The 15,831-nt window shown below is 53.6% G+C and overlaps 3 protein-coding genes across 3 annotated transcripts; 1 reads left to right on the forward strand and 2 right to left on the reverse strand.

Moving 5' to 3' along the window:
* Positions 1-329: 329 nt before the first annotated feature.
* Positions 330-2,852, reverse strand: CTRU02_212621 (uncharacterized protein; the record flags this gene model as incomplete). Its single annotated transcript, XM_036723548.1, has 1 exon — positions 330-2,852. The coding sequence occupies one exon, from the start codon at positions 2,850-2,852 to the stop codon at positions 330-332; it is 2,523 nt and encodes an 840-aa protein (XP_036584823.1).
* Positions 2,853-5,267: 2,415 nt separating this feature from the next.
* On the forward strand, positions 5,268-6,871 carry CTRU02_212622 (histidine acid phosphatase; the record flags this gene model as incomplete). Its single annotated transcript, XM_036723546.1, has 2 exons — positions 5,268-6,701; positions 6,758-6,871. The coding sequence occupies 2 exons, from the start codon at positions 5,268-5,270 to the stop codon at positions 6,869-6,871; spliced, it is 1,548 nt and encodes a 515-aa protein (XP_036584822.1).
* A 1,590-nt stretch (positions 6,872-8,461) lies between these two features.
* CTRU02_212623 (negative regulator of differentiation 1) lies at positions 8,462-10,843 on the reverse strand (the record flags this gene model as incomplete). The annotated part of the gene is made up of 1 exon (XM_036723545.1): positions 8,462-10,843. One exon carries the CDS (start codon positions 10,841-10,843, stop codon positions 8,462-8,464), a length of 2,382 nt encoding a protein of 793 aa, XP_036584821.1.
* Between the last annotated feature and the right edge of the window lie 4,988 nt (positions 10,844-15,831).

Below are 15,831 nucleotides of genomic sequence, written 5' to 3' on the forward strand. Positions count from 1 at the left end.
CGGCACCTGCGCGTGTTTCGTCGTTATGCTTCTTAGCCACGAGGCTCTTTGCCACCCAAAAGAAAAAGAAAAAAAAAAGGAATTAGAAGTTTTCTTGAAGAGGGAGGGGAAAAGAAAAGGTGAACAGCAATGCGTGGTTAGATTCATATCAGATCGGTGCTGTGGCTCGTGACAATGTTTATTTTTATTCTTATTTTTATACTTTGTCATGAATTTATTGCACAGTCATCTGTTGTACAAGCACTGATCCTTCTCTCTGAGGCTTCTAACTCTATGCTATCGGGACCGATAATGTAATGACAACGCCGAGAAGGTAGCAACAAGACTCTCTAGGCTCTAGCCATGCTTCGTCTATCTCCTCTGTGCGTCCCCTGGGCACCTGCGTGCCCCAAGCCGATACCCTTTCTTCGGCCCCGAACGACGGCTTCCAACGCCTTGCCGACGGCGGGCATGTCACCGAGCATTGTCAGATGCCCACGCTCGGTGCTCACCCGCCCGCCGCGCACTAGCTCATATCCCTCTGGCAGTTGTGCCTCGCGCGCAAGGACAACGCCATCGCCCGCGCGGAAGATGAGGTCGTCATATGCATCAGCGTGGGCTATGGCGTCACGACTACTCACCTTGACGGCGTAGACCGTGGGGATCTCTTTGCCATAGATCACTCCAAGTGGGGGGTAGACGTTGGCTTTGGTGTGGGCCGGGTTGTACTGCGTCTCGGCGCGGAAACGCTTTACCTCGGCCAGCGTGCGCTTGAGGTAGGCAAGATTCCTGGCACGGTTTGGCGGTGTAGGCGTTCCTGGAACTCCCTTGGTAAATGGCGAGGGTGTATCGTTCAGTGAAGTCTGTTGCTGAGTGTTGTTGTCTATTTGCGGGTTCATGTTACCTTCACGTGCAAGTTGAGCTCGTCGAGCAGCGTCGGCGAGAGACGGGGGGACGGCATGATTGTGCTTCTTATCGCTCGAAGCACGGCTCCGATGTGGGAGAAGGGAGCTAAACGTGTTGGACTTTTCCTTGGGGTTTAGTGGCGGTAAGGCAGCTTCGATACAGGGTGAGAGACGGTATTTGATCCAGTCATTGACGTCGTGGAAGTTGATTCTGTATTCCTCTTTGGTGTCTTTATTGACGAAACACGCGCCGTCTTCAGGCAAAAAGACGAACGTCGTCCTCAATGAGAAGTTGACTTGAGCAGTTAGGATCTTCTCGTTCAACAGCACAGCATCGCCATTTCTGATGGGCCCCAAGACGTTGATACATCTTTGAGGTGTTCCAACGTAAACAACTCCCGAGAAAAGCTCTGGCCTCTGGTTCACTACGTGACGTGTGATGAGACCACCCAGACTGTGTGCCAAGACCAGCGCGCCCCTTGGTTCCTTAGTGTCCGGCTGATTCGATGGGAGCTTCTCCAAAAACTCAATCATCTTGCGTGACAACAGGTGAGGGCTCAATCTCCAGTCGTAACCGTAATCCCACAGCCGTAGCTTTCCTTTGCGAACGTTGTCACATGAAGCAATTTTTCTGAATAGTTTCCTCGAGATGTCGATGGGGCCAATATTCTGAAGCATTCCTGACGGAATAATGCGTTCTTCCATGCTCTCCTCATCCTCAGGGTTGAGACCAACCTCCAAGTCTGCTTTCCTCATGTTCAGTCCAATCTTGACAGGAGCCCACAGTTGATGATGTGGAGGTTCAGCTGATCTTAGAATCGAGCCACGGTACCCGCCAAGAATGACAATGTCGCCGGTAAGGGTTTCCAATACTCTGTCTAGGATAGCAGGATCGTCTGGGTCGAGTTTTGTCGTCGGCATCTCATTCGTCACATCTTCGTTTAGCTTGAGTGATGATGGTAGCTTTGGTAGACTGGGCATCTTGAATGTAGGCCTCTCTGGTAAACTGTCTTTGATGGCCTTCATTCTCACGTTGGCCATTTCCCGAACATGATCAAATCTCCCGTCATCATCCCCGATGGAGGAGGTGCGGGATAAGGAATGGTACAAGAGGGAGTCATCTGAGGTAACCCTCCGAAGAGCGCGGGGCCTCGCCGTTGATGGACGCGAGGAAGAGACGGAGGGACGGCTGACGTGGGTATTCTGTGGAGGAATTTCAACCTGATGGGGCTGAGCAGCACCGTGAAGCTCGGTGCTGGTGTTGGGATACGAATTGCCTGTTTGGGGCAACGTAGATTTCCGTTGGTTTGCCGCGAACTTTTGCTCCGACTTTTCGGCTGCAGCGGAAAAAAATGAAAACGAGTTGAATATCGAGGAAGGAGCGGGAAAAGAAGGCAACGCTTTTGAGAATCTTTTCAACGCATCAGCCCCGGTCGAGGATGAGCGTTTGTGCCTCGTCTGGCCGAATGATATGGATTCTAGGGCGCTCTTGTGACCTTCCCTATCACCGCCAGTAAAGAAACCAGTCCTTGGGCTCGCATGCCACGGCGAAGGCAAATCTCTTTCTTTTGGGGCTGGACGCGGCTTTTGTAGTTTTAGGGTTTGCCGTCTACTAGGCGGCGAGGGCGAGATTCGCATATCAGGCTCGGCCTCAAAATTAGTGGGTATCTCATCAGGAAAGGGTGTTAACTCTGGGGAGCTGGAAGACTCTTCACTGCTTGGGAGGCCAGAATCAAAAGCACGGCGGCTAGGCCTCCTTTCCATAGCCGCAGCCTTCTCAGCGGCGGAAGTCTTTGGTAGAGTGAGGCGAGTAGCGACAGCGCTCAACGCGGGTTGCATAACGGACTGGGCACCATCTTGATCATCGTCACCGTAGACGGGGTCTTCAGACGGGACTCTCTCCAAAGGCGCCGGCGGCGTTTTTGACCTCGGGTTGAAGTTTTCTTTTTGTGACATGGCAACCATCATAACCAGCTATTTTGCTGTACACGATGAGAGCACAAGAAGTCGGGTAGCAGGGTTGTTTATAAAAGTCGCAATTTGTAGCCGGGCGTTCCGGGGTTAGTTCAAGCACATGCTCAGTGTCCTCTTTTGGGGAGGAGCGAGAGTGGACACTAGTGAACACAGCACCGAGGCAGGTGCGGAAGAATGCCCAAAAACGATACGCGACAACCGACGATAGATGAGAAAGGTTATAGCAAATCTGGGGAAAAGTTGGGTCGAATGTGGTGTGAGCTGAGAAAAAAGAAGAAAAGTGGTTGCACGAGACGAAGTGTGTGAAAAGGTTGGCCGTTGACGTTTGAGTTGGTGAAGACGTTTTGAGGTTGAAAGAGATAATGATTCAATGCAACCCCCCTTGGATCTGGAAACGAATTTGGCATTTTCTGCCAGGACTCTGGAGTAGGGAAGACCCAGGTAAACTATATAAGGAATGTCCTTGATTTGTACCTACCTCACACATCACTCTCAGCCACTATGTGTCTGGCACTGGGGCATGGGAGGCAATCCACATGTGGCCACTGGCCCCAGCTTGGTATGAACCCTTGACTGACGTTGATGGCTACTCGCCGTGCCAGAAAAATGACTACTTCAACAGACGGCGTAGTAAATGCCAGGTACCGTGTAGTTTGGAAGGTAGCGTATGGCTAACGCAGCACTTGCGCATGGAAGGAAAGCTTGCTGATATCGTCCCGCCGCGAAAGGGACTAGAGACCCAGAGTTTGCGACCACAGTATGCACAGAGCTGCGCCTCTTTCGCCCGAGAACAGGGGGCATCCTTCGTCGGTCGTACATTGTATCCATCTCTGGTCCGAAGGGGCTCAAGCTCAGGCTGCCAAATTCGAATGCGGCTAGGCCGGCGATCACCGTGTGTTCATCTCACAGTCGTTGCTCTCTCTATCCGATTGACACCGCCATGTCGTATTGCTATACGCAGTGATAAAGGCACAGATGCGTACAAATGAGTAGGGCTGTGGTCGCCCGGACATTTCCCACGTTCTTTATTAGCCTTTGGCATATCCGCCTTGAATCAAATTTTCTACCGTTGCGCTGTGTTGTAGCAGAGTCTTCCACAGGCCGGCCCAATCGCATAAAAACTCTGGCCAGTAGGAGGCGATTTATTGACATAGCGATGAGAAACTACCTCGCTACATGGCTCTGTTTTGTTTGTGTGTGTGTAGTCAGCGGCCCCGTTTCTTCCAGGTTCCCGTTGCTTTTCCCTTTATGCCACTGACATAATCACATGTGTTGGCGGATACTAGCGTCTACCCCACTGCTTGCTAGCCATCACTTGGTGGGCACGTCATTGGACAATGTCCCCTTCGCCATCCGGCACCTACGGGGATTGCGGGCACAGCGGCACCCGATGACCCGGTATGTCTGACTGAATCGTATCGGTTCAGATCAAAGCTCTCCAGTCAATCTTGCTGGATGATGTCGATGGTCTGCAATGGAGAGGTTATGTAAGCAGGAGCTAAGCAGGAGCACAGCAAACAGGCACGGTGAAGCAAAATAAAAGCAAGAAAGAAGGTCTTAGATGTGTGTGTATGTGCATAACATGAAAAAGCAAGCATTCTTAAAAGGAAAAATCGATGATGCAGTGCAGTCGAGAACTTAAACTCAGACCATACCTAACTATCTTAGTTGTTGCTGATATTAAAAGGTAAGCTCAGGCTATGGCCTGACCAAGGTCCAAACGTGCGACTGCCAACTTCAGACGAGCTTGCTTTTGCGTTCTGCAGTTGATTGCAGATTGCGGTTTGGGTCGAGGTGCTACGGATGCCCAAGGTGTGCATATAATAGTTAGTTAGCTGTACCGAGCTCGGCCAACCCACGGCATGTTCGTTGGGTGGTTAGGTACCTACCATGGGTTGTTGGAGCTGCGGCTGCAGCAGTTGCAGTGGGCTGGCTCTCCCGATAAGCAACTATAGCAATTCGTCCCACTAATTGCCATACACGTTAGCGTACCTGGCCTTGCAGCCGTCCAGTACGGTGCACCCTGGACGTCATCACCATGGCCAAGCCGTGAAACAAAGCCTCACCCGCGACCACGACGGCCCCAATTCTTGGCTTCCCAACGCCGAATCCCTGCCCCGCGGAACCTCATCCATCCTCCCGCAGGTTTGTTTTCAAAAGTGTAAGGTGCCATAGCGGCACATGAAGGGGGGGCTGGGTCCTATTGACTGACAAAAAGAGCCCCAACTTCTTGTAACAGACTCATTCTTAGCTTTCCTTCCTATCCCCCATCCGTCGTCTCGTCCCATGCATCATCCTGTTTGTTAAGCTTCCCACCGACCCTCCCCTCCTCCTCCCTCCTCCAACTCTTCGACCCGTGTCGCAAACATTCCTCACCAAGTCGTGTCGTCACTCTTATTCCCGAAAGCTATGACGACCCTTGAGCCTCGCCAGCCCTACACTGACGCAGAGCTGCGCCAGCTCTACCCTCCACAGCTGCAGCTCCAGCTCGTGCAGATCCTCCTACGCCACGGCGAGCGCACTCCCGTCACACCCCGCTTCCAGAATACCGGTCTGCCTCCGTACTGGCCCTACTGTCGCGCCGTACGCCACCTCCGCTCCGCCGTTCTGGATCCCGACACTGGAGAGTACTCGTACCTCGACTGGAAGCGCCGCCTTGAGACGTTCAACTCCGAGGATGACAGCCCCATCATTGCTGCCGGCCCCAACGCCGAGCTAGACGATGTGTGTGATATGGGTATGCTTACAGACCGCGGTCGAGAGACCACCCGCAACTTAGGACGTCGTTTCCGCGATCTTTATGTCGACCGCCTCAACTTTCTCCCCGCGAACCTGACCAACGCCGATTCCCTCTACCTACGCTCGACCCCCGTCCCCAGAGCTCTAGAATCACTCCAACAGGCTCTTACAGGTCTGTATCCAGCGACGCACCGCGACCCCGCCCTGCCGCCCCTCACTCTCCTCACACGCGCGCCTCAAGACGAGACCCTGTTCCCCAACGATGGTAACTGTCGACGGTTCGCCGCCCTATCCCGTGCTTTTGCCCAGCGCACTGCCGACCGGTGGAACGAGACACCTGAGATGGAATACCTCAACAAAAAGCTCGGCAAGTGGATGCCTCAGGGCTCCCGCATTGCCGTCGACTCCCGTCCTCGTCTTAGTGGCATCATGGATACCATCAACGCTACGCGTGCCCATGGTCCGAGAACGAAGCTGCCGTCTGAGTTCTATGACCCCAAGGCCATCGCCATCATCGAGAAGATTGGCGTGGAAGAGTGGTACAGCGGCTACAGGGAGAGCCAGGAGTACCGCACCCTCGGCATAGGTGGTCTGATGGGTGACGTCGTGGCTCGAATGGTTGGCAGCGTGGAGCATACCCCGGCCGACGGGGACTACGAGATCAAGCTGCCCGGAGCAGCACCCAGTCCGGTCCGGTTCGGCATGAGCGGCTGTCATGATACCACTCTGGCAGGCGTGCTAGCTAGCTTGGGTGCTTTTGGCACTGAAAAATGGCCCCCTTTCACAAGCCACATTGCCATCGAACTGTTCCGTGACTCAAATATCCCGGCCGTCGAGGCCTCTACCGGGTTACCGCCGGCGCCGGCCCCACAGACTGGCAGCTGGTTCAGCTCCTGGTTTTCCTTCGGCCGCGCTGGCGTTCCTACCCCGGGCACGGCGCCCCCTGGCATCGGTCGTAAGCCCACCCCCGAGCTCACCGATACCGAGAAGGGCAAGTTGGACGGGTACTACGTGAGGTTGCGATATAACGACGAGCCCATCACCATTCCCGGCTGCAAACCTACGGGCAAACATCTCCAAGGTGACGAGTCATTTTGCACTCTGGTGAGAGCTCTCCCCGTCGTACCTTGCAGCATCAGCGCTTCTGACATGTCACACAGGCCGCCTTTAAGTCGATCGTCGACAAGTACACACCCAAGAACTGGAAGGATCAATGCCGCATGAACGCCAGCGCCCCGGCGTTCCCCGCGAACCCCGAGCCAGCCGGATACTAATTACTTACCTGAGATATTGGAGAGTATGGCGGACCAAGATACGGGAGTAAGTACTTGGTCTGTGGCGATGATAATTTACAGGATAGAGCAAGTGCAGAGAGCGAGGGGGTTTGGTGAACGACCCTGACATCAATCAGGTCACTATGTCATATTTCACATCGGACTACACCCTGGCAGTCGCATTTTCATTACGTCGATGGCGTGGCATGCGTGTGATAAAAAAGACAAGTTTTAGACAATGTGCAGGGACGTACGTATTTGCCGAGACAGATGATAAAAACAAAAGATGAACTTCCGTTATTCGTATCATCAATAAAACAGCATGTTAGTGACTGAAATGAGAATGAGTAGGTGGGCCGCTGCCTCCCACGGTTTTTTTTTTTCCCCCTTCATCCCCCCGTCCTCGAAGGCACTCTTCGCCATTCCCGCGCAAGTTGGATACTTTCGCCAACCTCCTGATAACTTCCATTCCCGTCCCGCGCCGACCCGGAGTGTCCTGTGCGGGGAATGACAAAACGCCAATGACTTTCCCAATTTACTTGGAAGGAAAGCTTTGGACGCGCAGGTCATGTTCGCTGCAGCGCTGCATGGTACACTGCGTTAAAGTAAAATAAAATAAAATAAAAAAAACTCCCCAAACGAAGCGCAAGACGAACCTGTGTGCGTTAAGAGGAGTTGAAACTGGAATTCGAGTTTTGTCTGACGGTTCTTGTTAATTCACATCTACCTTGTTTAAGAAGGCTGAAGTACATACATACATACATACATACATCGTCAATGTTGCGTTAGGTTTACGATGATGCCGATGTAACATGATTCTTAATGGTATTCGGTCGTGGTACTTTCGCTCGCCAATGGATAGATTGCCCTACATCTCTCTGCTGCTCTTTTGCAGATCGAGCACAGAGTTTGTGAGGGCGCGAACTGGCCCGATGGCATGCAGCAGACAGCAATGCTAATTTCGGACCCGAGAACTCAGTCCACAAGGGTTGGCTGAACTGAGCATTCAATACGACCATCGGCATCAAATTGGAACAGACATCACTTTAAATCACATCAAGATACTGTGAGAAACTGTTACAAACGAATACCGCTTGCATTTGTCCAGGTACCTATGCCTTGCCTGAACGACGCTCTAATACACATACATGCTATTGATGCAGCTTCGTAAAGTCAGCATCGCTTCCTCTTTCTAGATCCGCCCCCCTGTACGTGGGGCCGTGATAGCAACCCCCACTCATTTTTCCATTCCACATTGGCTACAGATCGTGACGGCCATGTTCCAGGCGTATCATAATCCGGTATCTGCTGCTATGTTCGACCACAATCATATATATGAAAGGGGTGTGCCAAATTCTTGTGTGGTAGTCTCCTCCCCGTGCCCTGGGTTCGGGAAAACAGCCCAGGACCACTTTGCCAAATCGGCCAAAATTATAGATGAGAAGAACAAAAAAAGATGAAAAATAGAACCAAGAATCAAGAAAGGAAGGAGAAGTGAGAAGACGTGAGATGCAATTACAACGATTAACCAATCTTTCCCCTTATGTTCCTACCGCATCATGCCGAGAGGGAGGCAAACTGTCCGCTGGTCTAGTTGGCAACCTCCTCCTCGACCCAGCCGTTCAGACCACCCTGAATGGCGAGACCGTAACCGGCACCCATGCCGCCAAAGCTGGCCTGGTACTGGTGGCCACGGCGCTCAGGGCCCTCGTTGCCTGAGGGGGCGCCGCCGTTCTCGAAGCCAGGGTTCAGGGCAGGCAAGCTGACGGCGCGGTTGTGCTGGCCGCCACGGTTACCAGGGGCCAGGAGGCCACCAATGGTGGTGGGACCAGGACCGGAGGCACTGTGGGGATAGCCATTGGAGATGCTGGCAGACTGCTGGTGACCCGAGATGGGACCCTGGGATTGCACGTCGATGGACAGCTCACTAGGCGAGGACTGGGCGGTACCGAACAGGGCTTGCTGCTGGACATGAAGCTGCTGCTGCTGGTGGTGCTGCTGCTGCTGAGCTTGCTGTGAGACGTGGTTCAGGTACAGTGTCAAAGGGTTGCTGTTGGAGTTGAACAAGGTGGCGGACTGCTGAGGGGTGTTGCCATTGGTAGGAGAGCCCGAGTTTTGGGAACCGGTTGGGGGCGGCGAAGAGACACCATCAGTGCGAGGTGATTGTGCCTGCTGCTGCTGCTGAGAGAGCTGGCGAGGAGGGTTTCCACAGCGATCCTTGCCGAAGTTGACCTTGAACTTCTTGTACTCATCCTTGCTGCGTACAGCCTCGATAGCCTTGATGGCGTTGGCAATGTTGGTAAAGTTGACAAAGGCACAGCTCTTCTCCCTCAGGGTGTTGACCAACTCGATTTCACCGAACTCGGAGAAGTCTTGTCGGAGGCGCTCCTCAGTCCAGGTCTCGTCCAAGTTGCCAATGTAGACGTTACGGGACGCTCCTCCGCTGACGGCAAGGGCGATGGCGGGCGGCAGAGCACCAGAGTGCTTACCCCAGCCAATCTTCAGTCTGCGGTTGTGAATCATCAGGCCCTGGAGGTTGCTGAGAGCGTAGAACGAGGCCGCTGCGGTAGGGTCGATGAATGTAACGAAGCAAATGTGCTTGTCAGGAATGTAGCGGATGTGGTGAAGGAGACCACCGCGAACGACGTTGCAGATTTCCTCGATCGTCGTCTCGGGGTGGATGTTGCCAAGATAAATGGTCCGGTTTCCAAGGTTGTTGATACCACCGGCGGTTGTCGCGACGGCGGCCGCAGCCACAGACTGCTGAGCCAGAGCGTTCGAGATCAAATCACGGTCTGCACCAGTGAGCATATGCGCATAGCCAGGCGCGATTCCAAGGTACTGAGCAGCGTTCTGCTGCTGGGTCTTCGAAACGTAAGCACATCGGTCCTTGCCGTAGTAAACGCGACGAGGGGCCTGCCACTTCGGCTCTTGGGGAAGCTGAGAAACTGCCTTGATGGCATTGGCGATGGACAAGAAATGAATAAAGGCGATGCTCTTCTCGCGCACGATTTTGATCGTGTCAACGGCTCCAAACTTGCCCAGATCCTCGCGCAACTCCTCTTCAGTAATGTCCTCTGGCAGGTTACCCAAGTAAACGTTACGGGAGGCGCCCGACTGCTGAACGGCCAAAGCTACAGAGGTAGGGACCTGAGAAGGCTTGCCCCAGCCGACCTTGATGTCCTGGCCCTTGATGCAGAGCTTTTTCAAGATGGCATCCGAGTGGAAGTGGGTAGCAGAGCTGGCGTCCAAGAAGGAGATGAAGGCGCAGTTCTTGTCAGGGAGCAGACGAACGGACTCGATTTGACCGCTTCGGACATGTCCCAAGATTTCCTCAGCCGACGTGTCAGGAGGGATGTTGCCGAGATAGACGGTGCGGCTAGTGCCGGTAACCATGCCAGGGCCCATGGAGACGGGAGAGCTAGGCTGCATGGGAATCTGCATGTTGCTGAAGCCGCCGCTCGTGGGGGACTGGGGCTGGAAAAACTGGGGGGCACCGTAGGTCGAAGGGGATACCATGGCCTGGTACTGCTGAGGCGACATGCTCTGCTGGACCGGACTCATGGGGCCGTTCTGCTGCTGCTGCTGGTTCTGCTGCTGAGCTTGCTGGAAGCCCTGAAGATTCTGGAACTGAGGGCTGGCGAAGGCAGCGGGGGTTCCAGGCTGGAAGGGGCTTCCGAGGAGGAGCTGAGACGGCAGCAGAGGCGTGAACTGCATGTCAAAGGCAGTGCCCGGGGTGGCCATGTCGACGGCGGACGGGGGAGCCTGCTGATGCTGGGTCAGCGGCTGGGTGTTGATCGTCGGGATGTTGCCGCGGCGAGGGTGTCTGTCAGCGAAGCCAGAGATGTTGGAAGTGAAGGCACCGTGGGAAAAGCCGGTGTCGCTGTTGGAAGGCTTGGAAGCGTGTCCGGGAAAGCGGTTGCCGGGAGCACTTGGGCCGCCCTGGCCAACCGGGCCTTGGATTTCCTGCATCCCGAGTAGGTGCGGAGGGACAAGGTTGTCCCGACCGATTTGAGATAGAACCGCCGTTTTGACAGATTAAACGTGCCCCGAACAGGCACGAAAAGTCCGAGACTGGCGCGTTGGAATGCCTCGGCTCGTAATTGGTTGCGTCTCAAATGTGTCCAAGGGACAAGCCAACACGAAATCAAAAACCAACAGCTAGAAGTGGAGCAATACTCGTTGTAATAGCTTGGAGGATGGCCAAGCTATGAACGGGCCGTTTTTTTTTCTTTCAGGTCGGTGGCGAAAGAGGCTTGAGGATCGAAGTCGAACAAGGTGAATTACACAGATCGAAGCAACGGGGCCTGAAGCAAAACCAGACACTCGTGAGCGAGGAAGTTGGGCAGTGGAATAATCGCAGAGAAAACCGAATGTGTTGTTTGACGTTTGTCTCAATTTATCTGGCCACGCGGTAACCTGGTGACGCGGTGGTTTTTGCTGGGAGCAAAACTTTCGGCTGTGTCAAGCTGTATAGCAAATATTCGAGCAGCAATTTGCAGTCTGCGGATAAAGTCGACTGAGCTACCGTCTGCTGAAACGAGCGTCGAGGAGGCGAATCGGTTCGAGCGGTTGGATCACTCCTTGCAGGCAAACCTGACGGTGGTCAAAGAATTATAGACGAAGGGTATACGGGCAACGAGTGTGGAAGCCAAGGTGAAAGATTGATCAAGCTGGCAGATGCGGTAATGATCGCATGTGCCAGTGAGGTCGGCAGCGGCGACTCGCAGATTGACGGGAAAGAATAAAGAATAGAAGATGTAAGGATAAGGATGAGGGCGGGCGGATAGGAGGAAGAGTGGGTGGTATAAGGTGGTGAGGGAGGTGAGGTTAAGAAGGGGGTGGGAGGGTGGAGAGAAGTAAGGTAACAAGAAGAGGAGCAGGGTAGGAGCAGCAGAAGGAGAGAAGAAAGAAGGAAGAGGAGGAAGACCAAAGAAGCGAGAGTGAGAAGCGAGAGAGACAGAGAGAGTGTGTGAGAAGGAGGGCGTAAAAAAAAGAGGTGAGCAAAAAAGCAGAAGAGCGGAGAGAGGAGGAGTCGGTCCAGGTAGAGAGGTAAGGGTAGTGAGGGTAGGGAACTAGGAGGCGGATGGAGGACAGTGGGAAAGCAGGAGAGTGGACGGGGGTTCGTGTAGGTGGTAGATTGCCCAAAAGGGTCGAAGTAGAATTGGCTGCGCTAAGTTTAATGAGGCCGGTCAGGGATCACGGCAGGAGCCCACAGCGAGCCCACAGAGGCTAGCGACTAGAGCCCGGGGGGATGGAGCAGCGCGCAGCTGTCTAGTAGTAAGGTAATGTTAGGTAATGGCGGCTGGTTGGTACAGTATCTGTCCTCTTTTTTATTTTTGTATTTTTTCCCAACCCACGTGCAGCTAGAGGACTCCAAACCGGCGACGGTCAAGACCAAGTGAGAAAGAAAGGGAGAGAGAGAGAGTGAGGGAGAGAGAGAGAAAGAGATAGAGGAGGGGAAAGAATGAGAAGGAGACGGGGTAACATAGACAGGACGACAGAGGAGAGAGGAGCGAAAGAGCGTGAGTGAGCTCTGGACTTGTTTCCTTGGCCAAGGCCCAAGGCCATTGACGAAATGCGAGATGACTTTGTGTGCTTGTGTCTGAATGTTCAAGTGTGTGTGTGTGTGTGCGTACTGCTTTGATTAACGATACCGACCTACCATGCCCTGCAGTGTCTCTCTATCTGGGCAGAAAATGCGGATGAAAGTCTTGGGGTACTCAACACTTGCACGGCTCATCTGGCTTGTTCTCCATTGCTTGGCTCTCCTCGGCTGTTTTCTGCTGTGGTCTCCTGAGCCTAGAGCAGCATCTGGCCTATCCGTCAATCCATCATCATCCACCCTGACAGGTACCTGACACCTACGGCCCGAGTTGGATGTACACTATACAGATACCTGACGGTAGGACGGCTGTCGTCGTTGTCGTCGTCGTCGTCGTCGGCAAAAGTCCAAATGGCTGTCCGTCCGTCTGCTGTCTGCCATTACCAGAGCTAGAGCTAGACCCGATGCCAGTGCCAGTGCCAACGGCCCCCGGGGCTTCTGCATGAGGTCACCCCCTCGCGGTATTTCGCATTAGAAATTACATGGCAAAGATACTTTCAACGGCGTGATGGCCCCTTCTGGGCGCTCTGCACGGTTGCAGTTAGGGGAAAGGGGGGGAAAGGGGTGCCATTTGGGGGGCCAATTAGACGAGTCATCTCAGGTCAGGTACTTTGGCAACTGGCAGTGGGGGACGAGGATGAGCTTGCTGTGCGTGAGTGCACCGGTATCAGCGCGGCGAAGGTTAGCCAGGGGTGGGTGGGCGTACAAGGCAAGGGGCGAGCAACGAGCAGTGGGCGACGGCACGAGAGGAGGACATGGGACTTAACAGCCAGTAGTGTTCGGTACGTACCGGAAGCAGCATGTTCCTGGCGCTTCAGGCCGATCTGCACAAATAATTAGAAGAAACAGACAGGGCACCGTGTATATCTGTGGCACAAAATCCCCCGAAGTATGCTTGCACCAGAGGCACGGTTGACAGTAGTATGGTGGGTATCGATGTTCCAAGGCCAAAAACAACCTGTCCTGATATGATAGCGATTGAAATCCTCGCTCGACGACAAGGACGTGCAGCTGCTGGAATCATCGCGAGGCGTGAGTTTTGCGGCGCGGCGCGGCGTGGTGCTGTACGAATACGGCTACCTTAACCGAGAAAGGCTACATACTATGTAACGACAGTCCCAACAGCAACAAGCCCATCGGTCTTTTACTACCTATTATAACGTCGATTACTAGTATAGTACGAACACACGTCAAATCGTGTCGAGACGAGACGGGTAAGGCCAGCCAACCGTCATTTCCTATCAGCCACGTCCACGAGACTTCAGCATCTACCGTCGTTATGGTGTGTTTTAGCGCCAACAAGCCGCCACCCACAGAGTGCCACCGAGCAGCCAAAATAAGCGACAATGGGACCTGACTGGTGTCATTAGTAGCTAGAAAGGGGGTTCGCAGAATGCACCTCTCCATCTGATTGTTGACTCGCCATTCCCTTCCATGTAACTACTTACGCCCCTCCTGACTCCTGAACTTGTAAAGGATGGAAACTTGTGCTTCAGGACCGACTAAGATTTTCTCTCTTATCTAGGAATCCCGAAATAATTGGCCTGCCTTTACAGATTAGTTTTTTTCCTCGTAGTAGAATTGATATTGATCACTGTCGCTCTTACTAGCGCTTTCTTCCTATTTCTGCAGTCGTCTCGTGCCTGGGAGCGGGTGAGCCGTGCCATATCCGCCAATACTCAACTAACCAACCATGGCCTGCACTCGCAACTCGTCTCTTCATCCATCCACACCACACCAAGGTGCCGGCTACAGCCATTCTCTCTACTTTTGTCCACCACCCTTCCATTACTATGCACTTCTTAGTCTAAGCTATCCACATTGGCAGCCTCCGAGCCCCCCATCATGGCCTGGTCCCCTTTTTTTTTTTTGGCCCCCCTTTTTAATACGCTCCCCTTGTTTTGTACCTTGAGCTCTCATTGCAACGAAAAGCCGGAGCCAAATTCTCGTTTCCTCTGATTAGTTGGCTGGTCAAGTGCCACCTCAACTTTTTAGCCCCCCTTGACCATCGTGGGCTTTGCTGACTGGCGGCTGGGCAAACACCCCGTAAGTTGGTGCCAGCTACCCCTACTCCATTCCCAAGACAACACTGCGGTGCAGTGCATAGCGACGTGGACAAGTCCGTGATGAGTTGTCCCTCTCGTTCAAAGGGGGCAACTAACTTTGTGCTGCTGCATAGCCAGCATTTGCGCGCAAATTGCATTGTCAGGTACGGAGACCTCCATTATACGACCTACATAGTACGCATTACCTGGTATTAGCTCTTCCGCAAGCAGATGCCCATTCCCCTGGTCGTAGTACCCTTGGCTGCACCTTACTATACCCTACTAAGCTCGTACCCCTGACACCTGGCCCCTTCCAGCCATGCATCCCTACCTTCCCCCTTGCCTCCCACCTGGCCAACAGGCATAGCCAGGGGAAAGCCCGGCCTTTTCTGGCTTGGTCTGTCCCGTTCTGAACACTCTCCGATCCATTTTCCAAGGGTTCATCATCCTCCCCCACCCGAATCCGATGGAACAATGATAGCCGCCTTTGCCATAACGTCCTCCATCTACTCCTGTACTCCACTCTATACATAACCCAAGGTTGTGCTCACCTTTCAAGTATCCAAACTCCCGTCTGCACCTTTAAAGCATGGCGGGCCGGAACCGCTAGAGCTTCCGTTGGTGTGTCTCACCAGCCTTCCAAGGTGTCTCGCTGCAATGCACAAAAAAAAAAAAAAAGCAAACAGACCCGATTGGCTTTTTGGGGCATATCTGCGATGATACGGATGCCAAATGCCACAAATACCGGCCAGGTCTCTCGCAGCCGCGATTGCTGGAAGAAACCGCTAGCGGCTAGCCCGTCCGGAGTTTTATATTGCGCTGATCGTTCTCCATATCATCAGATGTGGTACCCCTCTTACACACTGTCAGCTCCTTGTCTCTCTCAGCGCCTCTTTTGAAGAATTAAATTGCATCAGCTGCAAGTCAATCTTGCACACCGCACTCATGGAATCTGGACCTGCCCATCGCTCTCTCGGTTCGCCGCTCCTCGCGCACTAAAGTATTGATGTCGTTCGGGCCGTTGTTTCGCTACCTTCCGGTTTACGCAGGGCTCGCCACCCCACTACACGGCATGTTTCGGGAACCCAGCCGCTAGTTGATACCTGCTACCATTGCTAACGGCTAGCGGGCTGTGTTGACCGACAAAACCACCAGTTGCCAGCACGTCGGCGACAGAGGCCTCGATGTGACAAGGCGCGCAGCGTGAAGTTGAACAGTTCCTTACTCCTCTGTCCCTCGACCACAGTTGCTATCAATTTCCAATTTCCACTACTGCACGTGGCTGGTGCAGCCGCATCTCAACTTTTCAA

Source organism: Colletotrichum truncatum, assembly GCF_014235925.2.
Source record: "Colletotrichum truncatum strain CMES1059 chromosome Unknown Contig_0009, whole genome shotgun sequence".
Lineage (NCBI taxonomy): Eukaryota > Fungi > Ascomycota > Sordariomycetes > Glomerellales > Glomerellaceae > Colletotrichum > Colletotrichum truncatum.